Source organism: Phacochoerus africanus, chromosome 4, assembly GCF_016906955.1.
Source record: "Phacochoerus africanus isolate WHEZ1 chromosome 4, ROS_Pafr_v1, whole genome shotgun sequence".
Lineage (NCBI taxonomy): Eukaryota > Metazoa > Chordata > Mammalia > Artiodactyla > Suidae > Phacochoerus > Phacochoerus africanus.
The window spans coordinates 59,539,952-59,567,160 of record NC_062547.1 but is presented as its reverse complement, the minus strand read 5'-3'; the positions used below and the strand labels follow the sequence as shown (position 1 = coordinate 59,567,160).

At 44.4% G+C, this 27,209-nt stretch overlaps 1 protein-coding gene across 1 annotated transcript in view; it reads right to left on the bottom strand.

Annotated features, from left to right (window-relative positions):
* The window catches only part of PBX4 (PBX homeobox 4), a 59,030-nt gene that overhangs the window by 27,401 nt on the left and 4,420 nt on the right, over window positions 1-27,209 (bottom strand). Inside the window, exon 2 of the mRNA XM_047776431.1 lies at window positions 10,757-10,830. Within this exon, the coding sequence (XP_047632387.1) occupies window positions 10,757-10,830 (74 nt within the window). The remainder of the gene's footprint in view (window positions 1-10,756; window positions 10,831-27,209) is intronic.

Genomic DNA, 27,209 nt, shown 5'->3' with positions numbered 1-27,209 from the left:
GTGTGGTGTGTGTGTGTGTGTGTGTGTATTTTGGCCATGCCGCAGGCACAGGGAAGTTCCCAGGCCAGGGATCCACCAGAGGCACAGCAGTGTTGACGAAGGATACTTAACCAGCTGCACCACAAAGAAAACTCCTCTGCTTATCTCTGAAACATGAATAAAGTAAGCAGGAAAGTTGGGGCAGTGATGCTGGGAAGTGCAGAGCTGACAGCTATGGCCCATGCTCCATCAGTGCCCACTGGGTTTTAAATGCTCTGTGCAGGTTCAGTCTTTACCCTAAAGTCCTGCCACATTAGCCAGAGGGAAATGTGAGAGATGAGGGTGAAATCAAGAAGCTGATGTAACAAAGAGAAAAAAAATTGGAGTTCCCGGTGTGGCTCAGGGGTTAACAAATCTCACTAGCATCCATGAGGATGCAGGTTCAATCCGTGGCCTTGCTCAGTGGGTTAAGGATCTGGTATTGCTATGGCTATGGTGTAGGCTGGCAGCTACAGCTCTGATTTGACCCCTAGTTTGGGAACATCCATATGCCACAGGTGCGGCCCTGAAAAGTGGAGGAGGGGGGGAAGAAGCTGATGTGCCATCTCCCAATTGGGTGCCCCAGGAGGCCCAGCCCACTGTTCATTGGGCAGAGGCCCATGGAAACCCCGTGCAGGATCAGGACCCTGAATAGTTTTCTTTGGGCCAAGGCTTGGTCATTCCTGGTCATGGGGTCAGGGGAAGCTGAGCAGAACTGAGCTTTCATTTTCTTTCCTTCCAGAGTTGGCCCTTCTTGAGACTGGAAGGTCTGTGGTCTGTGTGTTGGCCATATGGTGCTCTCACAACTGCTCTTCCTATTGATATGAAAAGACACCAGGCCACACTGAATTTGACATTTAGGCCGTGAAGCCTTGTGCTTTCCAAGGCTGATCTGTGCTTCCTCATCCCTGAGTCATCGTGCCCCCAAATGTACCAGGCATTCCAATGTTTGAACCAATGAGTGGAAAGGAAGCATGGTTTTCTGAAGAAATACCCAGATCTATTGCATGGCCTGTGTTCTGAGCCCCACAGCTGCCTTGGGATTCAGCCTGGGTGGAGTCAGAAGCCCTGCGTGTGGTCCTTGCAGCCTGGGAAGATGGGACAGGGCAACAGCGTGGGCTAAAATGGACACCTCAGCCTGTCCTGACAGCAGTAGGTGTCAAGTCTTTCTTTTTCTCCAGAAACTGATGAGTTTGAAGCTGACCAATGGCTGCAGTCACATATGGACATACAGAACCAGATGGAGTAAAAAGGAGACATGCCCAGACGGCGCACCCACAGCTCTCCAGAACCGGTTTCCTGATCAGCCCCAGCATCTCACCAATGGGAAAAACAAAGAACTACAGCTTCCTGATTTTTTTTTTTCAAGAGTAATGGGCAATATATAAATCACAGACAAGAATCTCCTATTATAGAGATCTGCCGTCACTACACTTCTTGGAATTAGATGTCCGTATTTCTCCCACAGATTTTTGTCCTAATGTACCACTATTATTTTTATGATCTTCTGACTTGCCTTTCATACTGTTATGTGCCAACCACCACACATATTCATATACATAAATAATATAAACAGAAATTAAATTTTTTCCCTGTGACCATGAAGCTCTAAATGAAGCATCTGGAATCTTGAAAAGATACTGTGTAGAAAAGCACTGACCCTTGTCCAAAGGTAGGGTCTTTGCCATCCCCTTCTGGGAGGTCACCTCTGGATACTTGGAACCTTATGCCTGACAGTAGTGTCTCGGTCTGCCTGGGGCCCTTGAGTCACACTAGAGAGCCTGCGGCTGACTTGCTGGGGGCTGCCAAGAAGAACTACAGCTTCCTGATTAAAGTACTTTTAAGAATTGCTTTTTAGGGGGTTCCCTGGTGGTTTAATGGTTAGGATTTGGCGCTTGCACTGCTGCAGCCAGGTTCGATCCCTGGTCTGGGAACTGAGATCCCACATCAAGCTGCTGCACACTGCGGCTAAAAAAAATAAATAAAAATTGCTTTTTATTACTACTAAATTCCCTATTTTGCTAGCTAAGTTGTCGATAAAAACCTCAGAGACCCATATATCCAAGGAGCTCTGATGAGAGAGCCAAATGTTGAAACAATGGGGAGATCCCCAAAGGCCCCCTGACCCCCGGGGCTGCAGCAGGCTGGGGCTGGCAGGGGGACAGGACACCTCAGAGAGAGGCACCAACACTGGGAGATTTTTATGAGGGTGAATCAATATCACACAATTCAGTGGTACTAAGAGCATGTAGCTGTAGCCAATGTCTCCAGGAGCTGCACACACAGCCCCTGGAGTTGTGGTGTGTCCCCCATGGGCAATTTCTTTCAACCCATAAGAGTCTCAGATTTTGTCACTCATACAGCTGCAGGAATGCTGCTTATCCTGTTCACACTGTGCACTGAAGAGAGTGCAGGGAGGGGTTGAGGGCAAACTTGTTTAAACCTCAAAAAAACAAAAACAACCCCCCCAAAAACCAACCTTTGTTTACTAAAAGCCACAATATTTGCTCCTCATAATTTAAATAAGGAATGGACCAGATAGGCCACTAGACATTCAAACACCCATGAGAGGCACCTGAGTGGGAGCTTAGTGTGGGACATTATAGCCCTGGAGGGCAGAGGGCATCTGCACTGGAGGGTGAGGGTGACTTGGTGGGGGACAGTCAGTGGCTGAGGTGGTTCTTACTGTCAGAGATGGGCGTTACAAATCTGGAGAGAGACAGGGAAGGGATAGATGGGAGTTTGGGGTTAGCAGATGCAAACTATTATATCTAGAATGGGTAAATAACATGGTCCTACTGTATAGCACAGGCAACTATATTCAATATCCTGTGATAAACCATAATGGAAAAGACTATGAAAAAGAATGTATACACATGTCGGAGTTCCCGTCGTGGCACAGTGGTTAATGAATCTGACTAGGAGCCATGAGGTTGCAGATTTGATCCCTGGCCTTGCTCAGTGGGTTAAGGATCTGGCATTGCTGTGAGCTGTGGTGTAGGTCATAGACGTGGTTTGGATCCCGAGTTGCTGTGGCTCTGGTGTAGGCCAAGGCTACAGCTCCGATTAGACCCCTAGCCTGGGAACCTCCATATGCTGCAGGATCGGCCCTAGAAAAGGCAAAAAGATGAAAAAAAAAAGTATATATATGTATAACTGAGTCACTATGCTGAACGGTAGAAATTAACACAACACTGTACGTCAACGATACTTCAATAAAAGAAAAAAAAAATTTTTTTTTTGGTCTTTTTTTTTAGGGCTGCACCCACGGCATATGGAAGTTCCCAGGCTAGGAGTCACACAGCCATAACAATGCAGGATCTGAGCTGTGTCTGCAACCTACACCCCGGCTCACAGTAATGCCAGATCCTTAACCCACTGAACAAGGCCAGGAGTCGAGCCCATGTCCTCATGGATTCTAGCTGGGCTCATTACCACTGAGCTACAAGGGGAACTCTAATAAAAATTTTTAAATATCTGTAGAGAGAAAAATCGAATGAACTCTGTGATGTTGAACTAGAATTAAAGATACTGAAATGGAAATTCTCTTGTGGTGTAGGGAGTTAAGGATCCAGGGTTGTCACTTCAGTGGCTTGGGTTGCTGCTGTGGTGCAGGTTCGATCCCTGGTCTGGGAAATTCCACATGCTGTGGGTGTAGCCAAAAAAAAAAAAAAGATGTTGAAATGCACTCATGGTTTTCAATATATGCAGATATAGAAAAAATAGATGTGTGTGTATACACATATATAAGTATCAACCACAAATACACCTTAGCTCTGTGCCCTGAGAGTGAGTGACCAGAGCAGTAACATCTCAATAGCAACATGCACATCCAAGGTCAAAATCTACTCTAAAGGAAACCAGGACTCCTGGAGAAACTGCTGACTCTGGCGGGGCAGACAGGGAAGAATACGAGCCTGGGACACTTTATGGCAGCAACAAAAGGAGCACCCAAAGGCCAATGGTGACACGTTAGAAGGGCATGCAGCCAGCTTGAAGGGGCTCACACTAGCCAAATCAGGGCCAATTTGAGCACCAAAATGAGTGAGGATAATAACAGATAGTGATAAGACTCAACCAACCTAGACTGATACAAAATACAAAAATGAAGAAATGGAAAATTTAATGAGGTATAGTCTCAGAGTATCTCCTATAGAACACTTATTACAAAGGGAAAAAGAGCAACAGTAAAAAGGAGAAGCCTGAGAGTTCCTATTGTGGCTCAGTGGGTTAAGAACCTGAGTAGTATCTATGAAGATGTGGGTTCGATCCTGGCCCGCCTCAGTGGATTAAGAATCCCACGTTGCTGTGAGCTGCAGGTCACATAAGGTTTTAAATAGCAACTACAAACAGATATGCCCACATTTAAGTCCTCTGGCCAACACACTTCATTCCACTTCAAATCATACATCTAATAGCCACCTTGACGTTTCCACTTAAATTTATAATAGAAATCTTAAATTTAACATGTTTGCACTCTTTAAAAACTGAAATATAGGAGTTCCCATGGTGGTTCACCAGGTTGAGAACTTGATATGTGTCCGTGAGGATGTGGGTTTGATCCCCGGCCTTGCTCAGTGGGTTAAGGATCTGGTGCTGCCATGAGCTGCAGTGTAGGTCACAGATGTGGCTCGGCTGTGGTATAGGCTGGCAGCTGTAGCTCCAATTCGACCCCTAGCCTAGGAACATCCATATGCCGCAGGTGCCGCTCTAAAAGAAAAAAAAGAAGTCTGGGAGTTCCATGGTGGCTCAGTGGGTTAAGGATCTGGTGTTGTCATTACTGTAGCTCTGGTTACAGCTGTGGCTCAGGTTTGATCCCTGGAATTTCTGCATGCTGTGGGCATGCCCCCCCCCCCAAAAAAAGTAGTCTAGCAGACACCATCTCATTTGAGTGATCAGAATTAATGCCGCCAGTAGGGTACAGAGTGGAATTCCCGTCGTGGCTCAGCGGAAATGAATCCATGAGGACACAGGTTCGATGCCTGGCCTCGCTCAGAGCGTTAAGGATCTGGTGTTGCCATGAGCTGTGATGTAGGTCACAGACTTGGCTTGGATCTGGTGTTTCTGTGGATGTGGCGTAGGCTGGTGGCTACAGCTCCGAATAGACCCCTAGCCTGGGAACCTCCATATGCTGCAGGTGCAGCCCTAGAAAAAACAAAAAACAAACAAAAAAACCCACATGAGAACATATGTGGTGTAGGTCGCATGTGCGGCTTGGATCTGATGTTGCTGTGGCTCTGGCATAGGCCAGTGGCCACAGCTCCGATTGGACCCATAGCCTGGGAAGCTCCATATGCCGAGGGTGCGGCCCTAAAAAAAAACAAAAAAGGAGAGAGAGAAAGAGAGACAAACAAAACAAAACAAAACAAAACATAGGGGATAGAGCAAATGTGGGCACCAATGACCAGCCTCTGCATGAGAAGAGGCATCACTTCATTTTGAGGATGTATAGTGGAAATCTAATCATGCGGACACACCAGATAAACCCAGATGGAGGATCAACTAGAGTGGAAAAGATAAAAATCATAAAAAAAAAAAAACCACAAAAAACCCCAGGTGGAGCGTCCTGCCTGTGATCTTCCAGATGGTCAAGGTCATGAAAGTCAAGGAAATATGAGGGCTTGTCACAGATGGAACAAGACCAAAGAGATGTGATAACTAAATGCGAAATGCAATTTTGACCTTTTATTTTTTATTTTTGCTTTTTTAGGGCTGCACCCGAGGCATATGGACCAGGCTAGGCGTTGAATTGGAGCTATAACTGCCAGCCCAAGCCACAACCACAGCAATGCAAGATCTGAGCTGCGTGTGCGACCTACACCACACACAGTTCATGGCAATGCTGGGTCCTTAACCCACTGAGAGAGGCCAGGGATCGAACCTGAATCCTACAGATCATAGTCAGGTTCGATACCGCTGAGCCACGACAGGATGTCTGAAATTTTGACTTTTTTGTCTTTCTCTATAAAGGACATTATTGAGACAACCGGCAGAGCTTGAATGAGACCTGAGGATTCCATGGTGGTGAGGTATCAGTGTTCCTTTCCCGACTGTGACAGTTGTCCTGTGGGTAAACAAGAGACTGTCCTTGTTTGTTGGAAATATGCTCAAACATGCAGGGGTCATGGGACATGGCAGCAATTTACTCTCCAATAGTTCAGGGAGAAAATGTATTTGCACTGCTCTTAGAACATGGATATAAATCTGTGATTGTTTCAAAATAAAGTTAAATACACCCAATCAAACATACGAGAACAGGAATTCCCGTCGTGGCTCAGTGGTTAACGAATCCAACTGGGAACCATGAGGTTGCGGGTTTGATCCCTGGCCTTGCTCAGTGGGTTAAGGATCCGGTGTTGCCATGAGCTGTGGTGTAGGTCACAGATTTGGCTTGGATCCTGCTTTGCTGTGGCCCTGGTGTAGGCTGGTAGCTACAGCTCTGATTAGACCCCTAGCCTGGGAACCTCCATATGCTGCAGGTGTGGCCCTAGAAAAGAAAACAAACAAACAAACAAACGAATATGAGAACAAACGTAGATGCTTTAGGCTATAGTGGCTTTGTAAACCAAATGGAACATAAGCTTCCAGATTACAGAATACATGGAGGATAAAAGAATTAGAACAGAAATACATCACAAGCTGGCTTTTACGAAAAGTGGTGATAAAGATAACAGATAAAATGTTGACTTCTACCTATTAAGAAGTGACACCATGAAGATCCATAATGGGATATTTCTTTTTTTTTTTTTGTCTTTTTGCCATTTCTTGGGCCGCTCCCGCGGCATATGGAGGTTTCCAGGCTAGGGGTCGAATCGGAGCTGCAGCCACCGGTCTACGCCAGAGCCACAGCAACGTGGGATCCGAGCCGCATCTGCAACTTACACCACAGCTCATGGCAACGCCGGATCCTTAACCCACTGAGCAGGGCCAGGGATAGAACCCACAATCTCATGGTTCCTAGTCAGATTTGCTAACCACTGAGCCACAACGGGAACTCCATAATGGGATATTTCTTTAAACCAATATGGTTCCCAAAATCTGCTGTCATTAAAAAAACAAGTATAAAAAATCATGTCCACAATGGGATACTACTTCTCACCCACTAGGATGGCTATCATAAAAACTAACAAACCCAGTAAATAACAAATGTTGAAGAAGATATAGAGAAACTGGAACACTTATGCACTGCTGGTTAGAAGTGTAAAATGGTGTAGTTGCTGTGGAAAAAACCAGCCTGGCAGTTCCTCAAAAAGTTAAATATACAAATACTGTGTGATTCAGGAATTCCACTCCTGCCTATATACCCCAAATAACTGAAAGCAAAATCTCAAACAGATATTTGCACAGATATTAGCATCCTTATGTACAATAGCCATTTACAAATGTCCCACAACGAATGGATAAACAAAATGGAGCATTATTTAGCCTTTAAAAGGAAGCAAATTCCAGGAGTTCCCTCTGTGGCACAGTAGGTCAACGATCCAGCATTGTCTCCGTGGTGGCACATGTTTGATCCCCAGCCTGGTGCAGTGGCTTGGGGATCTGCTGTTGCCGCAGCTATGGCATAGGTCACAAATCCATATGGCTCTGATTTGATCCCTGCCTCAGGAACCTCCCTGTGTCATGGGTGTGGCCAAAAAAGAAAAAATAAAAAAAAAAGGAAGCAAATTCTGACACATGCTATAACACAAATCTTGACGATATGATGCTAGGTAAAATAAGCCAGACACAAATGGACAAATACAGCATAAGTCTGTTCATATGAGGTACTTAGAGTAGTCAAATTCATAAAGACATAAAGTAGAATGGAGGTACCAGAGGCCAGGGGAGTGGGGAATGGAGAGTTAGCATTTAATGAATACGGAGTTTTAGTTTAGGAAGATGCAAAAGTTCTAAGGATGGCGGTGATGACTGTACAACGGTGTGAATGTACTTAATGCCACTGAACTGTACACTTAAAATGGTTAAAATGGTAAATTTTACTTTATATATATTTTATAACAACAAAAGTTTTTCAAAATGTGGGGGAGGAAAAGAATATCACATCTTTAAAGCATTTGGATGAAACTTAAATGTAGGTTTAAAATTGAATTTCTCAGGAGTTCCCATTGTGGCTCAGCGGTAACCAATCCTAGTAGTATCCATGAGGACAAGGGTTATGATCCCAGGCCTCACTCAGTGGGTTAAGGATCCTGAGTTGCCATGAACTGTGGTGTAGGTCACAGATGAGGCTCAGATCCTGTGTTGCTGTGGCTGTTGTGCAGGCTGGCAGCTATAGCTCCGATTGGACCCCTAGCCTGGGAACTTCCATATGCCATGGGTGTGGCCCTAAAAATTTTTTTTTTTTTAATTTGAATTTCTCAGGGTTCCCTGGTGGCTCAGTGAGTTAAGGATCCAGCATTGTCACTGGAGCAGCTAGGGTCACTGCTGTGGTTCAGGTTTGATCCCTTTGATCTCTGGCCCAGGAATTTTTGTGTGCCATGGGCACAGGCCAAAAAAAAAAAAAAAGGAATTCCTCTTTCAGTCACCAGATAATTCACATAGCCTTACATATATGAACTCACACAATTTTCAATAACCATGAGTTAAGTGTTATTACTGTTCCCAATTCACAGAGAAGGAGTGGGAACAGAGAAAATTTCAGTCATGTGCTAGGGTCATGGAGTCAGAGGCAAAGCGTTATTCACCCTGTCACTGCTCTCAGCCACTATCCAAGTCAAATACTTGTCAATCTTGCACCAAAACCATGTTCAGAAAGAAACATACTTTTGTACCACATACATACTTTCCACAAGCTCCAGGTGACACACCATATTAAAAAAATTGATCTCAATGAAAACTAACCTTGGAGTTCCCTGGTGGCTTAGTGGGTTAAGGGCCTGGCATTGTCACTACTGTGGATAGGGTCACTGCTGTGGCATGGGTTTGATCCCTGGTCTGGGAACTTCTACATGCCATGGGTTAGACAGAAAAAAACAAAAACAAAAACAAAAACCCAACTCATTCTAAGAAATCAAGTGACAGAATTTTTCTTTTTTTTGACAACCTTTTTCTTGATGACTTTGGTTTCAATGATGTCTTCCTCTTCTTTGGTAGCTTCCCCCCTTTTTTTTTTTTTTTTTTGCTTTTTAGGGCCGCACCTATGGCATGTGGAGGTTCCCAGGCTAGGGGGTCGAATCAGAGCTATAGCCACCGGCCTACACCAGAGCCACAGCAGTGCCAGATTCCAGCCACGTCTATGACCTACACCACAGCTCACAGCAATGCCAGATCCCCAACCCACTGAGCGAGGCCAGGGATCGAACCTGCAACCTCATGGTTCCTAGTCAGATTCGTTAACCATTGCGCCATGACGGAATTCCGTGGCTTCCCTTATAAACTATCTTCAAGTTGTTATTAACCTTGACCAAATGACCAAAGTCAGCACCACCAGTGATAGGACTTATTGACAGCATGTACTCCGACATGATGCACTGAGAAGGACACAACAACGCTTCCGTGGGATTCCTGCCAAAGATGCACAACCTTAGTCTAATCATGAGGAAAGAACAGATAAACCATTCTGAGGGACACTCTATAAAATGACTGAGCAGTTCTTAGCAAAAGTGTGAAGGTTGTGGATGATGAGGATTGATGGAGGAAACTTCAGAGATTGGTGGAGACAAAGGAGACACCATGACTATATGTTATGCAGGATCTCAGACCAGAAAAAGGGCATTTAGGACAAAAACTGGGGAAATTTAAATAGGGCCCATTGCTCAATTACAGAGCATTGTACCAACATCAATTTCCTGGTTTTATTTTTTATTTTTTAATTTAAATTTTTTTGAGAGCCCCAGGCCAGGGATTGAACCCATGCCACAGCAGGCACCTGAACTACAGCACTGACAGTGTTGGATCCTTAACCCAATACACCTTCGGGGAACTCCAATTTCCTGGTTTTAATTATTGCAGTATGGCTCTGAGGGCATCGCCATTAGAAAGAGCTGTGAGAAAGGTATAGGAGAACCCTCCGTACTAGTTTTTCAACTTTTGTGAAAGTCTAAATTCAAAATAAAGAATATTTTGTTTCGTCTTTTTGTCTTTTTAGGGCCACACTCATAGCATATGGAGGTTCCCAGGCTAGGGGTCTAATCGGAGCTGTAGGCGCCGGCCTACGCCACAGCCATAGCAACACTAGATCTGAGCCACGCCTGAGAGCTGCACCACAGCTCACTGCAACGCTGGATCCTTAACCCACTGAGCAAGGCCAGGGATGGAACCCACAACCTCATGGTTACTAGTCGGACATGTTTCCACTGCGCCATGATGGGGAACTCCAAAATAAAGATTTTTTTTTTTAAACAAAAGGATCTGCAGTAGCAGAAACTTTGGTGGGGATTACTTTGGATGCCTAAAACAAGCAAATAAAATTGTGATTCTACTTTCCTAATTCTGTCATCTTAGATCCTTTTGTAAAACAACATAATGCCATGGTGCTTCTGAGGCCTTATAGCTAGAATGCAGCTGCTTGTTACTCTCTGGCAATGGTATTTCTCTAGTTACAAAATAAATGAATGGGATACACCAGGAGGCAGGGCTCTGTCAAGGCAGAAACAACCATCTGGACCATCTGCTGCCAGAGAGGGATGTGACAAGCAAGACAGCCCATGGTACATGTTAGGGCTGAGCCAGGACCAAAGGTACAAGGTTGTTGTGGTCCTAGATCCACATAGGAAGTGTCTTCTCAATAGCCTACCTGTCTTTTCCTTGATCTCACAGAGCACGCTGAAGAGAGCAGGCTTCATCCGATGGCAATTCAGAGCATGCTTTCTGAAAGAGAGGCGATAGAGGAGCAGGTGAGAAAGGGAGGGAGTCATTCTGGGCATGAGTAAAGATTCTCCACACTGAGTCTGCCAGTTCTGTTGAAAAATCCCCCCCCCCTTTTTTTAAATTAGGGCCCCACCTGCAGCATAAGAAGGTTCCCAGGCTAGGGGTTGAACTGGAGCTGCAGCCGCCAGCCTGCACCACAGCCACAGCAATGCCAGATCTGATCCGCATCTGCTACCTACGCTGCAGCTTGCGGCAATGCTGGATCCTGAGCGAGGCCAGGGATCGAACCCGAGTCCTCATAGATACTAGTTCAGGTTCTTAACCCACTGAGCCACAGCGGGAACTCCTACACTTGGCTTTTTAAGAGACCAGGATCTGGAGTTCCCGTCATGGCTCAGAGGTTAGCAAACCCGACTAGCACCCATGAGGACGCAGGTTCAACCCCTGGTCTCGCTTGGTGGGTGAAGGATCCAGCGTTGTGGTGAGCTGTGGTGTAGGTTGCAGTCTTGGCTTGGATCCCGAGTTGCTGTGGCTGTGGTATGGGCCAGCGGCTACAGCTCTGATTTGACCCCAACCTGGAAACATCCATATGCTGTGGGTGTGGCCATAAAAAGATAAAAAGACAAAAAAAAAAAAAGAGAGAGAGAGAGAGAGACCAGGATGCTGTGGGGGAAGGAGGGAAGTTAGAGAGGCAAATGGGGCTGACAGGCAGAGCCTTATCTAAGTCAGTGGAATGACCCTCACTTTTGTTCACCTGTGATGGAAATTGTGTTGGCAGAAGGATGGTCCCCAAAGAGGCCCACATGCTAATCCTCAGAACGACTTAACAAGGGAAAAAGAATTCTGCAGATGATTAAAGTTAAGAACGTTGAGGGGGGATGTTTAACTTGGATTATACAGATGGGCTCAATCTAATCGCATGACTTTGAAAGTGGACAAACTCTCCCATCTCTGGTCAGCGAAAGAGATGCGATGGCAGGGGTCAGAGACAGTACGTTGTGGGCTTTGAAGATGGAGGAAGGAAGGGTCTAGGAGCCAAGGACTGCAGGTTGGCCTCCACAAGCTGGAAAAAGCAAGGAAACGGACCCTCATCCAGAAGGAATGCCCTACCAACATGTTCATTTCAGCCCAATGAGAGCCACGTTGGACCCAGAAGCTACAGAAATGGAAGATAATAAACGTATCTGTGGGGTTTTTTGGGCTGCCCTGTGGCATATGGAGTTCACGGACTAGTGGTCAGATCCAAGCCGGAGTTTTGACCTACATGACACGGCAGCTGCGGCAATGCAGAAATGCTGCCTATCCTAGTGCACCAAGCAGGAACTCCTAGATGTGTGTCTTTTATTTAGTTTTGCTTTTTAGGACTGCCTGTATGGCATATGTAAGTTCCCAGGCTAGGGGGGCAAATTGGAGCTGCAGCTGCTGGCCTATGCTACAGCCACAGCAACTCTGGATTCTAGCCGTGTGTGCAACCTGCACCACAGCTCATGGCAACACTGGATCCTTAATCCACTGAGTGGGGCCAGGGAACGAACCAGCATCCTCATGGATACTAGTTGGGTTCATTACCACTGAACCACAAGGGGAATTCCAGATGTGTGTTTTTTAAGTCACTAAGTCTGTGGTTATCTGTCATAGTTGGCAATAGAAAACTAATACAGGAGGCAGTGGAGGATTTTACAGAATTCGCATGATGTGAATTCCATATCTATTAGTGGATTCTTTTTGAGATGTAATTCACATACCATAAGATTCACCCTTAAGTGTACATACAAATCTGTGGCTTTTAGTAAATTCATGATGTGTAACTATCACCATTATCTAATTCCAGGATATTCTCATCACCCCTAGAAGAAACCATCCCCCTTAGCAGTCATTTCATATTTTCCCTTCCTCCTACTCGGCAACCAATAATCTGCCTCTATAGATCTGTCTCTTCTGGACATTCTGTATAAATGGAAATCATACACTATGTGGTCTTTTGTGACTAGCTTCTTTCATATAGCACGTTTTCATGGTTCATCCAAGTTGCTGTGTTTCATTGCTTCATTCCTTTTTATGGCCATTGCATGAATATATTTTACCCATTCATCAATTGATGGACATTTGGGTTATTTCCACTTTTGGGCTACTATGAATAATGCTGCTATGAACAAGCATATACAATTTTTTGCGTAAGCATATGCCTAGGGACAATGGCTGGGTCATATGGTAATTCTCTTTAACTTTTTGAGGAAATGTCAAACTTGCCAAGTGGCTACACCATTTTATATTCCCATCAGCAACTTAGGAAGTGCCCAATTTCTCCACATCCTCATCAACACTTGCTACTGTCTTTTTCACTATAGCCACCTTGGTGTGTGTGGGGTGCTATCTCATTCTGGCTATGATTTGCATTTGTCTAATGGCTAATGATGCTGTACATCTTTTCATGTGTTTATCAGCCATTTTTCTTTAGACTCCTTTGCTCATTTAAATTTTTTTTATTTTCATTTTTGTCTTTTGTCCTTCTCTAGGGCCGTACCCGTGGCATATGGTGGTTTCCGGGCTAGGGGTCTAACCGGAGCTGTTGCCACCAGCCTATGCCAGAGCCACAGCAACACCAGATCTGAGCCACCTCTGCGACCTATACCACAGCTCATGTGAGCAAGGCCAGGGATTGAACCCAAAACCTCATGGTTCCTAGTTGGATTCATTTCTGTTGAGCCACGATGGGAACTCCTGCTCATTTTAATTTTATTTTTTTTTGTCTTTTTAGGGCCGCACCTGTGGCATATGGAAATTCCTGGGCTAGGGGCTGAATCAGAGCAGCAGCTGCTGGCCTACACCACAGCCACAGCAATGCCAGATCCAAGCCATATCTGTGACTTACACTGCAGCTCACAGTAATGCCAGATCCTTAACCCAATGAGTGGGGCCAAGGATTGAATCCACGTCCTCAAGGATACCAGTCGGGTTAGTTACCACTGAGCCACAATGGAAACTCCCCTTTGCTCATCTTTAAATTGGGCTATTTGTGTTTTTATTGTTGAGTCATAAGACTTCCTTATATATTCTGGATACTAGAAGCTAATCAGATATGTGATTTGCAAAATCTTTTCTCCCATTCTGTAAGTTGTCTTTTGATTTTTTTTTTGGGGGGGGAAGCAATGCCCATAGCATGTGGAAATTCTGGGGCCAGGGATTGAATTCAGTAACCAGAGCCACAGCAGGGATGCCAGGTCCTTAAACCACTGAGCCATCGGGGAACTCCTTGACTTTATTTATTTATTTTTTTTTTCTCAGCTGCACCTGCAGCATGTGGAAATTCCTGGGCCAGGGATTGAACTCAAGCCATAGCAGCAACCCAAGCCACTGCACGATAATGGTGGATCCTTAACCCGCTGTGCCACAAAAGAAGTTCTTGACTTCTTATATGGCTGCACTCACAGCATATGGAAATTCCCAGGCCAGGGACTGAATCCGAGCCTCAGCTGTGACCCATGCTACAACCGCAGCAACACCAGATCCTTGAGGCACTGCCCTGGGCTGGGGATTGAACCTTCATCTCTGTAGCGACCTGAGCAGCTGCAGTTGGATTCTTAACCCACTGCACCACGGCAGGAACTTTATTTATTTCAAACTTAGGTTATAAACGTTATGCCTATGTTTTCATCCAATGATTTTTTAAATAGGATTGGCTCCTACATTTAGGTATTTCATTCAAATTAATTTTGTCCATGGTATAAACTGAGAGTTCAACTTCATTCTTTTGCACAAGGAGATCCAGTTCTCCCAGCACGATTTGTGGAAGAAACTTATTTATTCTCTCTTCATTGAATGGTGTTGACATCCTTGTCAAAAGTCAACAGATCCTAGATGAGTGGGTTTATTTCTGCACTTTTAATTTTATTTCATTGATCTATTTGCCTATCCTTAAGTGAACTGCATTTTAAAAAGATCACTGTGGCTGGTCTCTAAAGATGGAACTGGAAGGCAAATATGGAAACAGGAGCACCAGTCTGGAGTTTTATACAGCTGGAATGCTGCTGGCTTAGTTGAGTTACAGCAGTGGACATAAAAAGTAGACAGAGCATTGGTTTGGGGGCATGGAAGCAACAAGACCTCCTGATAAACTGGTGTGGGATTTTTTTGGGAAAGAGGGGATTCAAGGATAACTACTAGTTTCAGGTTTGAGAAACTGGATAAATGTAAACACCATCAACTTCAACAGGGAGACAAAGGCAGCAGTTTTGGGAGAGGAGGGTCTGGAAAGGAGGGCTGTGCTTTGATGAGGTTATACTTAGAGCCTTATGAGCTACCCAGGAGGAGGTATCAGGTAGGCAGCTGGTACATGCGCATGGACTTAAGGCTGGAGATGAACAATATAAAGATGGAATCCTGGGCACAGAGATGGCACTTTAAGCCATAAGACCCGAAGGGGTTACCATAGAAGAATGTAGAGAGGAGTCAGGCTCCAGGCTCAGGCCCATTGACTTCTAGAACTCAAGCAGATGAAGGAGTTCCTGTCATGGTGCAGTGGGTTAAGAATCAGACCACAGTGGCTTGGTTGCTTCACAGGGCAGGTTTGATACCCAGCTGGGTGCAGTGGATTAAAGGATCCGATGTTGCTGCAGCTGAGGCTTAGATTCAGTCCCTGGCCTGGGAACTTCCGTATGCTGCAGGAATCTGAAAGGATTCTGAAACTCAAGCATCTGAAAGGAGACTGGGATCCAAACTGCCAGTTGGGGGGAGAACCAAGGGGAAGAGTTTCAAGGAGAGAAGAATAATCTGTGAGAAATGCTTCTGAGAGGTAAAGCAGAAGATACCGGAAGAGACTTTGGATTTAGCAACATGGAGGTCACTCTGGTGACTCAGCAGGGGGAGAAGAAGGTTGGGAGAGAGTGGGTGGAGATGGGAGAGGAAGTGGAAGTAGCAACCACTAACTATGACATTTGATCACAATGGAGGGTAAAGAAATGCAGCAGGGGCTAAAGAAAGAGCATGTATTAATCATGTTTTAATTTTCTGTCTTTTATTTATTATTTATTTGTTTGCTTTTTAGGGCAGCACCTGAGGCTTATGTAAATTCCCTGGCTAGAGGGTCAAATCGGACTACAGCTGCCAGCCTACGCCACAGCCACAGCAACACAGGATCTGAGCTGTGTCTGCGACCTACACCACAGCTCACAGCAACGCTGGATCCTTAACCCAATAAGTGATGTCAGGGATTGAACCTGCATCCCCATGGATACTAGTCGATCTAGTTACTGCTGAGCCACAATGGGAACTTCCGAATTTTCTCTCTTTTGTGATGCTTTGACATCCTGATGTAAGGAGAGACTAATCCTTCCAGGGCTAGCTAAACCCAGACGTGGCAAACAGCTGGCCTGAGAGCATGCCTTTCACATGCAAATTCAAATCCAAAACCCACACTTTCGACTCTCTCCTTCCTTTATCTAACTCTCAGCACCAGCCAATATTTCCCCAGCCCTAAAATTACCCCAGGGCCAGGTACCAGACAATAAGAGATCATTCCTAAGGCGCAGAGGCTGCTGAATTATTTAAACTATCCAGTTCTAAACTTGCTCAAATTGTCTACCCTGCTTGCCCTTTCCTTCCCAAGGAGATCGTAAGAAAGTCTCCTGGCCACGCCTTCCCCTCACTTCTGCCTCTCACTGGGCTTCCCCACTTGGCCCTGCATGGTGTGGCCCGCCTCCTCCTCTCAGGAATGGTAAGTGATAAACTTTTTTTTTCTTTATCTTTTTTTTAGGTCCACAACCATGGCATATAGAAATTCTCAGGTTAGAGGTTGAATTGGAGCTATAGCTGCCAGCCTGCACCACAGCCACAGCAATGCTAGATGGAGTCGCATCTCTGACCTATACCACAGCTCAGGGCAATGCTGTATCTTTAACCCACTGAACAAGACCAGAGGTTGAACTTGAATTCTCATGGATACTAGTCAGGTTCATTACTGCTGGGCCATGATGGGAACTCCCATAAGTGATAAACTCTTCCTTCAAAGTTTTCTCCATGTCTGTCGTCTTAACCACACCTGAATAAAAAAAATCCCAGGTAATGAATCAAGACAGGGTGAGTCAAAGAAGGTTTTCATTTGTTCTTGTACTTTTACCTTAGTTTAGTTTTGTCTTTTTAGGGCTGCACCCACGGCATATGGAGGTTCCCAGGCTAGGGGTCGAATCGGAGCTGTAGCTGCCGGCCTGTGCCACAGCCACAGCAACTTGGGATCCGAGCTGTGTCTGCGCCCTACACCACAGCTCTTGGCAACACTGGATCCTTAACCCACTGAGCAAAGCCAGGGATCGAACCCGAAACCTCATGGTTCCTGGTCGGATTCATTTCTGCTGTGCCATGACAGGAACTCCTGTTCTTGTACTTTTAAAGATAGGAGATATTTGCACATGTTTATATGCCCCTGAGTCAGTCTAAGGAGGGATTTTTTTTTTTTTTTTTGGTCTTTTTAGGGCTGTACCTGTGGCATATGGAGGTTCCCAGGCTAGGAATCAAAGTTGAGCCATGATGAGAACTCCAAGGGAGGGAATTTGATAATGCGAGAGAAGAGAGTGAGGGGAGTTCTTGTCGCCATGGTGCAGTGGGTTAAGAATCCAACTGTAAAGGCTTGGGTAGCTGTGGAGGTGTGGGTTTGATCCCAGCATGGGGCAAGAGGTTAAAGGATCCAATAGTTGCGGCACAGGCTGAAGTTGGCGTTCAGATTCAGTCCCTGGCCCGGGAACTTCCATGGGCCATGAAATTAAAAAAAAAAAAGTGAGGATAACTGCAATCTCAATGGTGTGTACATGTGCCAGAATGTCAGTGAACAACTTCGAAGAGTATTATGCCATTATTTTAACATTTACTGTTGTTATGATTTTAAACCCTGTAACACTGTCAACCAAGCATCCATTATTCTTTTCTTTTTTTTTTGCAATGCCTGCAACATGCAGAATTTCCCGGGCCAGGGATGGAACCTAAGCTACAGCAGGAACAACGTCGAATCCATAACTGCTAGTCCACCAGGGAACTCCCAAGCATCCATTAGTAAAAGATGCTGCCAAGGACAGGTAATGTACCTGAAAATCAGTTAAGTTCACAATGGAAGTCAAATGTGATTAATATCACAAGAAAGGTCAAAAATCTGCCACAATTCACTACTCTATTAATCTATGGGAAAATGTCCTCGTTTCCAAGTGCCTTCCAAATTCACCATGCAGCCCTGTGGGATGCCTTTCAAAAGGCTAGAGTCGGGGTGCAGGACTCAGATACAAGTCTCTGAACCCAAATATGAAAATGTTTATGGGGGAGTTCCCGTCGTGGCGCAGTGGTTAACGAATCTGACTAGGAACCATGAGGTTGCGGGTTCGGTCCCTGCCCTTGCTCAGTGGGTTAATGATCCGGCATTGCCGTGAGCTGTGGTGTAGGTTGCAGACGCGGCTCGGATCCTGCGTTGCTGTGGCTCTGGCGTAGGCCGGTGGCTACAGCTCCGATTCGACCCCTAACCTGGGAACCTCCATATGCCGCGGGAGCGGCCCAAGAAATAGCAACAACAACAACAACAACAAAAAAGACAAAAGACAAAAAATAAAAAAAGAAAATGTTTATGGGGGATGAGATTTGGTTTTCTGTGACTCTAAAACCAAACGTTTATTATACAGTATATAGTATTTGATCACACAGGATATTATGCCAACATGTTTTCCTTCCATAGAAGTAGTATTGCCATTATTGAAAATGGACTCCAGTTAGAGCTTATCTTCTGTAAATGTAATTCTAAAAATACGAGGAGGGAGTTCCCCTTGTGGCATAGCAGGAAACGAATCTGACTGGTATCCATGAGGATGCAGGTCCAATCCCTGGCCCTGCTCAGTGGGTTAAGGACCTGGTGTTGCTGTGAGCTGTGATATAGGTCATAGATTCGGCTCGGATCTGGCGTTGTGGCTGTGGCTGTGGCATAGGCCAGCAGTTGTAGCTCTGATTTGACCCCTAGTCTGGGAACTTCCATATGCTCCGAGTGAGGCCGTAAAAAAACAAAACAACATAAAAACAAAATGAACAAACAAACAAAAAACAAGGAAAGAGAATGATGTTGGCTGCTCTGCTTCCCTAAGGGACTCTAGGAATGTTTATTCCCAAGTGAGTTTCCTACTTATAAAACATCTTACTTTACAGTATTAAGCACCTTTTAACAAACACAAGATAATTTCACAGAATGTTTTTTGTGATTTATTATGAAAAGTAAACAAATGCCTACACTCTGAGCTTGTCCTTGGCTTAGAGGTGATCAAGCAGTTGACAGCAAACCATCAATGATTACATAAAATATGACAGACTGGTGAGTTCCCAGCATCACCAAAGGGGATGAATTAATTTATGTGACAGACACACCCTAAGGTGATGCTCACTGAGCATAATCCTCTCTCCTTGAGTTCAGGCAGAATCTGTGTCTTGAAACATGGCAAAGGTGATGGTATAGTCGCTCCCATGGCTTTGTCACATTATCTGTGACTCCACCTCGTGGACTGGGGACCATCACTGTTGGCCTTGAAGCCAGCTGCCCTGTTGTAAGAGAGCAGGTGGCGGGAACTGCAGGCAGCAACTTGCAGCTGAAAGCAGACTCCCGCTGACAGCCCAGCAAGAAAAAAAGAACCTCGGTTCTATAACTACAGGGAACTGAGTTCTGCCAACAACCCGGTGAGAATGCAAGGGGACCCTGAGCTTCAGATAGGAACCCAGACAAGCCAATACCTTGACTGCAGCCTTGTGAACCTCTGAGTAGAGAACCCAGCTCAGCTGTGCCCAGATTCCTACCCAGGGAAGCTGAGATCCTAAATGTATGTTGTTTTAGGGGGGAGGGGGAGAGAATGGGTTGGATTGGGAGCTTGGGGTTAATGGATGCAAACTGTTGCTTTTGGAATGGATTAGCAATGAGATCCTGCTGTGCAGCACTGAGAACTATGTCTAATTACTTATGACGGAGCATGAAAATGGGAGAAAAAAATAATGTATACATGTATATGTAACTGGGTCACTATGCTGTACAATAGAAAAAAATTGTATTGGGGAAATAACAAAAAATTTTTAAAAAATAAAAAAATTTTAAAAAAATGTATGTTGTTTTAAACTGCTAGCTTTGTGATAATTTGTTACACAACAACAGAGAGCCAAGACAACTGAACAGATTGTATTGTAAGCCGGTGAATAAGGGACTGTGGGGAGAAAAACAAAATCTGTGCTGGTGCCCCTAGCAAGTACATGACATGTTTTATCCAACAAAGTATCAGCCTGAAGACAAAATGTTAATGTTTATAAAGAGTAAAATTCCAATGAATGAGAAATCATAAATCCTTTAAATAGACTTCTGAAGATAATCTAAATTAAAAGGAAAGCAAAACAAAACAGTGAATATCCTTTTAAAACCAGTGCTCAAGAAAACCAATCTGTAACAAAACTATTGAGAGTCACATAGAATCATGCCTGAAAATGAAAGCATACAGTGTTATCATCCTCTAACCCCACTTATTCAATATTTATATGACAAACATTTATTGGGGCACTACTATATACTGGTCACTGTTCACACAGTGGAGAAAGGAATGTGGGAATGAAGAGAACATAAGTCACATCCTGGCTTCTACCAACAGTATATTGTAGCTCCTGATTTTAGCTATAATTTATTTTTCCAAATTATGGAACACTCTGCCTTCCTGAACAAGGAATCATTTTATTTTATTTATTTATTTTTGGAGTATTTATTTGCTTATTTTTTATTAGCATATAAGCTGACTTACAATGTTATAGTAGTTTCAGGTATACACCATAGTGATTCAATATTTTTATAGCTTCTACTCCAAAGTTATCATCATATATTGACTATATTGGAGTTCCCACTGTGGCATAATCGGATCAGCAGCATCACTGGAGCACTGGGATACAGGTTTGATCCCCAGCCAGCACAGTGGGTTAAGGATCCAGTGTTGCCACCCATGCAGTGTAGGTCGCAACATGTAGCTGGGATCTGATACCTGGCCCAGGAACTCCATATGCCACAGGGCGGCCAAAAAAGAGAAAAAAAAAATTATTATACTCCCTGTGCTGTACATTATATCCTTGTAGCTTACTTATTTTATACCCAATAGTCTGTACCTTTTAACTTCCCTTTGCCTGTTTAGCCTCTCCCCTCTGGTAACTACTAGTTTATTCTCTGTATCTGTGAGTCTGTTTCTGTTTTATTTTTTCAGATTCTGCATATAAGTGAAAAATACACTATTTATCTTTTCCTGTCTGACTTATTTCCTGAACAAAGTATCATTTCAAATTACTGAGAAATTTGATTTAGAAATGTATTCAAATAGTGGTGGTGGTTATACAACACTGAATGTACTTAGTGCCACCAAATTGTACACTGAAAATGGTTAAAATAGTTAATTTTATTTATGTAAAGTTTACTGAAATAAATAAAAAATGAGCTCCCCATATTTATTCCTACACAATTTTAATAGAAAGAAACTGTAAATAACCTAGATACTTTTTTTTTTGTCTTTTTGTCTTTCCTAGGGCGGCACCCACGGCATATGGAGGTTCCCGGGCTAGGGGTCGAATTGGAGCTATAGCCTCTGGTCTACATGCCAGAGCCACAGCCACAGCAATGGGGGATCCGAGCTGTGTCTGCCATCTAGACCACAGCTCATGTCAATGCCGGATCCTTGACCCACAGAATGAGGCCAGGGATTGAACCCGCAACCTCATGGTTCCTAGTTGGATTCGTTAACCACTGAGCCATGACGGGAACTCCCCTAGATACTTATTAACAGAGGATTTGGAAAAGAAATTGTGACATACCTGTTAAAAAAAAAAAGTATATTCAGAGATCTTAGCCCTGTGAAATAGTACTTCTTGAAAAAGTGTCCCCGAGAGTGACAATGATTCCAATATCTCAACAAAAGCTAAAATCCAATCCCCTTAACTACTGTCATTTCTAGAAGGATTATTTTAGCTGGCAGAAACCGTCAATAATATTATGCACCTCCTTGGAAACAGATATAGGTACAGAACAAAAATTTGAAGACATGTTGCCTACCCTGAGGAAATAAAACCTTGATGGAAAACCTAGAAATTCACAGAGGCTTTCAAACTCCAGAAAGGAATGCAGCCCAGGAGTCAGATGTCCCTGGCCTTTTACAATAAGCTTCTCTTTAAAAGTGAAACTGGAAGAATCAATCCGTGGTGGGTGCCATCAATTATCTATAGTCATTCTAAAAACAAACCTACAAAAAAATGAAACAAAAACAGCTAAGTAAATGGGGGTTGAGACTGTGTACTGTTACCCAGGAAACAAGGAATGTTAATTTAATACAACACAAGAAAAATTCTGCAGGACTTGAATAAAAGAGCAACCTTTAAATGAAATAAATTCAAGTCTGTGAAAAGCTCATTATAATGTCCTTATTTCCTAATTTGCCCATGGAGAATTGTGACATGTTGATTGTCACAATCAACACTACTGCTAAATTTCTTACTTGAAACCACAAAGATGGAGTTCCTGCTGCAGCGCAGTGGAAACGAATCTGACTAGTATCAGTGGGTTGGGGATCTGGCACTGCTGTGAGCTGGGGTATAGGTTGCAGACACGGTTCTGATCCCTCATTGCTGTGGCTGTGGCACAGACCAGCAGCTGTAGCTCCAATTCGACCCCTATCCTGGGAACCTCCATATGCCACAGGTGCAGCCTTAAAAAGCAAAAAACAAACAAAACCCACAGAGATGAGACTCTCTCCTGAGTGGAAAGGTGAAATAACTTCTCACTGCTTGTTCCAATAAGCTCAACCCCTTCGCAGGGCATTTGAGTCTCTTTACCAGAATCTCTCTGACCTCCCTCCTGTGCACTTGGGGAAGTTCTACCCTTCTGCCAAGATAAGACGCTGATGGGTTGGCCTGTCCCAGCCTGGATTCACTACTCCCTTCTCCATTCTGTTTTTTTTTTTTTTTTTTTTTTTACTCCATTCTGTTTAAAGTGTTTACCATGACTGGCCTGGGATTCACAAAGACCTCAACTTACTCATTTTAGAAATTCCAGGCCAGCATCAGCATACTTGGCACACTAACTGAGCAAAGATTTGTTGAACTGAACTGAAGGAAAGGTAGAAGCTGGAGAGGTCAAACTGGCAGAGCAGACACGAAGAGTTTGAAGACAGAGCTTTGACTTAAGTGGAAGAGTCAAAAACTAGGGTGAAGAATTGCTGGGCTCCACAGTCAAAGATGGGAGCAGAAGTTAAAGGCACAGAGCTCAGCTGGGAGCCCCTCTTCTTGGTCTCTTTAGGGCCACACCCACAGTGGTCACTCATCCACTCTAGAAATGAAGGAAAAGTGGTAAGGGGCTTTATAATGCTACATAAAAAGAGAGACAATCAAAAAGGATAAAGGCCAAAAGACACTAGATTTGGGCTGGAGGAAGGGATGAATAAAGGAGAAAGTTGTTTTCGTAAGAATTAATACCAGGGAGTTCCTGTCATGGCTCAGTGGAAATGAATCTGACTAGTATCCATGAGGACAAAGGTTCGATCCCTGACCTCGCTCAGTGGGTTAAGGATACAGCATTGCCATGAGCTGTGGTGTCGGTCACAGACATGGAGGCTTGGAACCAGCGTTGCTGTGGCTATGGCGCAGGCTGGCAGCTACAGCTTCAATTCAACCTCTAGCCTGCAAACCTCCATATGACGTGAGTGGGGCCCTAAAAAAACCCCAAAAAAACAAAACAGGATCCTGTAAATCACTGGAGTGCTCAATCTGAAAGTGAAATTATTGTCTCAAGACATTTCTGAAGAATAGATAGTAGAGAGGAGCCCATGACTAATTGAGCTTTCTTCTTCTTCTTTTTTTTTTTTTTTTGGCCATACCCTCGGCATATGGAAGTTCCCAGGCCAGGGACTGAAACCAAGCTGCAGCTGTGACTTACGCCATAGCTGTGGCAACACTAGATCCTTAACCCACTGCCAGGCCACGGATTGAACCCCTGCTTCGGCAGTGACCTGAGCCCCTGCAAAGACAATGCCGAATCCATAGCCCGTTGTGCCACAGTGGGAACTCCTAATTGAGATTTCTTCTGATGCAGGACCAATACCTTAGAAAGGCTGGAATACTTGGAGAAGTACTTATACAAGAAATAGAATAAACTTCATGCTCACTCCTTGCTTGGCAAGGACTTCAAGGCCATGCTCAATTAAATAGCACCTAAGGCAGGCAGTCATCCCACTGAGCCCCCCTTTGAAGGCTGAGAACCACACCACATGCACTCTCGGCAATATGGAGGTACACAGGCTAGGGGTCGAATCAGAGCTCACAGCTCACGGCAACGCTGGATCCTTAACCCACTGAGTGACGCCAGGGATTGAACCTGCATCTTCATGGATGCTAGTCAGATTCATTTCTGCTGAGCCACAACCGGAACTCCCACACCGCATGCTTTCATGCGCCACGCCTTCCCTGCACACGTGACAGCCCCAGCCTGGAAAGCTGTTCCCACTCTGCCTAGGCAAAGACTCTCCTTCAGACCACAGTCATCTCCTAGACGCGTCTGTCTTTCAGCCTTGACTTCAGCTGATTCTAGTGTCCCATGGTACACACTGAGCAAGCTCTCATCCTGCTGAGAGGGAGTCTCCTTTGCCCTGGCTGATTCTTCATCACCCTCTCTCTACTCATTCTCCAGTGTGTGATTCTTCTGAACGGTGAGCTTTTGGGACTCAATGCTGCATCCCCGACCTGGCATAAAATGAAGGTCTACTGAGCACCTGAGATTAAATTCATGAGAATGAACTTTATTTATTTTTTTTGGGGGGGGGGGTTTCACTTTTTTCTTTTAATTGAAGTATAGTTTATTTACAATTCTGTATTAGTTTCAGGTGTACAGCAAAGTGATTCATATGTACATATTATACATACATACATATAGTATATATATATGCTTTTTCTTTTCTTTTTTTGTCTTTTTGCCTTTTCTAGGGCTGCTCCCTCGGTATATGGAGGTTCCCAGGCTAGGGGTCCAGTTGGAGCTGTAGCCACCAGCCTACACCAGAGCCACAGCAATGTGGGATCTGAGCCATGTCTGGGACCTACAACAGCTCACGGCAACGCCAGATCCTTTACCCACTGAGTGACACCAGGGATCGATCCCGCAACTTCATGGTTCCTAGTCAGATACATTAACCACTGAGCCACGACAGGAACTCCTCTTTTTCTTTTTTTAATGGCTGCACCTGTAGCATACCTGGGCTAGGGGTGGAATCAGGGCTGTAGCTGCCAGCCTATGTCACAGCCACAGCAACGCTGGATCTGAGCCACAACTGTGACCTGTGCTACAGCTTGCAGCCAACGCCAGATCCTTAACCCACTGAGCAAGACCAGGCATCAAACCCACATCCTCCTGGACACTATGTCAAGTTCTTAACTTGCTGAGCCACAACAGGAACTCCTATATATGCTTTTTCAGATTCTTTTCCCTTATAAGTTATGACAAAATTTTGAGTATAGTTCCCTGGGCTTTATAGTAGGTCCTTGTTTGCTATTTATAGACGTGTGTATATATTAATCCCAAACTCCTAATTTGTCCCTCCCCTACTCTCTTTTCCCTTGGGTGGCCATTGACTTGTTTTCTATGGAGAATGTACTTTAAAAAACATCTTCTGAAGCTTTAGTCCAACTGTCTAATCTCCCACAGCACTGGATCACCTCCCAGCTCCTCTGAGCTGGAAGTGATGTCATGTCCCAGGGAGCCCCTGGGAGCTCTGCAGAAAGCAGGGAGGGCGGCAGGTCAGCATAAGCATTCAAGAGAATAAGGCCAAATCTCCACCAGCCACCCCCTAGCTGTCTGACCTCAGGCAAGTTCTTACTCATTCAGGTCCAGTTCCTCATCTAAGAAACTCAGTGAAACAACCCACTTCCTAGGGTTACTGGGAGGCTTAAATGAGAGAAATCATGGCTGCTGCTGTCATCATCAACCATTGAATTCTGACAGAGGCTCTCAGTAACTGTCCCTTAAATGACTGAGTGGTACCTGTTAATTTACTAAACTTTTCCGAAATATTCTGCATGTTGTTTTACTTACTGATAAAACCACTTCAAAAGGAATTTTTCCGTGATCCTAGATAGCTTCAGGAAATCATTTTAAAACCGACCAAATCCAACTCTTAGGAAAAGTACATCAAGAATAGCAAAGACTTTCCTTTGGCACTAGACCAAGCCAAGCTAAGCATGCTAACCCAGGGGCAAAACTAAAACCTGCAAGCAGGCTAAGAATGCAGACTGCCAGGCACCAAGTTGACTGGTATCTACAGAACCTCCTTAAGAGTGATGAAAAGAAAATTTCAGCTCAAAGATTCTACTTCCTGGGTTTAGACTAATAGATCCTCTCATGCTAATGCTGTCTAGCTTTAGGAAATTCCAAACCATAAATTCCTCTTCTGACTCCTTGCATTCTTCGATGGGTATGCTGAAAGCTAAATGCTCACTGATATGTATTAACATGTATACTTCTATTTTTTCTTTCTTTTCTTTCCTTCTTTCTTTCTTTCTTTTCTTTTCTTTTTCTTTTTTTTTTTTTTTTGTATTTTTAGGGCCGCACTGGCAGCATATGGAGGTTCCTAGGCTAGGGGTTGAATCAGAGCTGTAGCTGCTGGCCTATGCCACAGCCACAGCAACATGGGATATGAACCATGTCTGTGACCTACACCACAGTTCATGGCAACGCCAGATCCTTTAACCCACTGAGCAAGGCCAGGGATGGAACCTGCGTCCTCACGGATGCTAGTCAGATTCGTTTGCACTGAGCCACAACAGGAACTCCAACGTGCATACTTCTAAGGACCCACATTCCCATAGTTAGTATTCCAGAAGTACTGATTGAGGGGCACACCATACAGTTGACAGTGTGTGCCTTGTTATTTTGGTTCTAAGGATAGTCAAATTATGTCATCAACTCCCTTTAATATTCAGAATCGAATCCATATTATAAGTAAAGTCTGAAGAAATACTAGTGGAATTAAGAAAGCCATCCAAATTTCTACTAGTAGAAAATACCTAACAAGTCATATATGTAAAAATCAAATTTAAAAAAGTTCAGAAAAATCTTTTTTTTTTCCCAAAGGAAAGCTATGAAAACCTTAATTGTACTATGTGCTATACTGCCTAAAAGCCAACTTATAAATATAATCTTTTTGGAGTTCCCATTGTGGCTCAGCGGAAACAAATATGACTAGTATTCATGAGGACTAAGGTTCAATCCCTGGCCTTGCTCAGTGGGCTAAGGATCCAGCATTGCTATGAGCTGTGGTGTAGGTTACAGATGAGGCTCGGATCTGGCATTGCTGTGGCTGTGGTGTAGGCCAGCA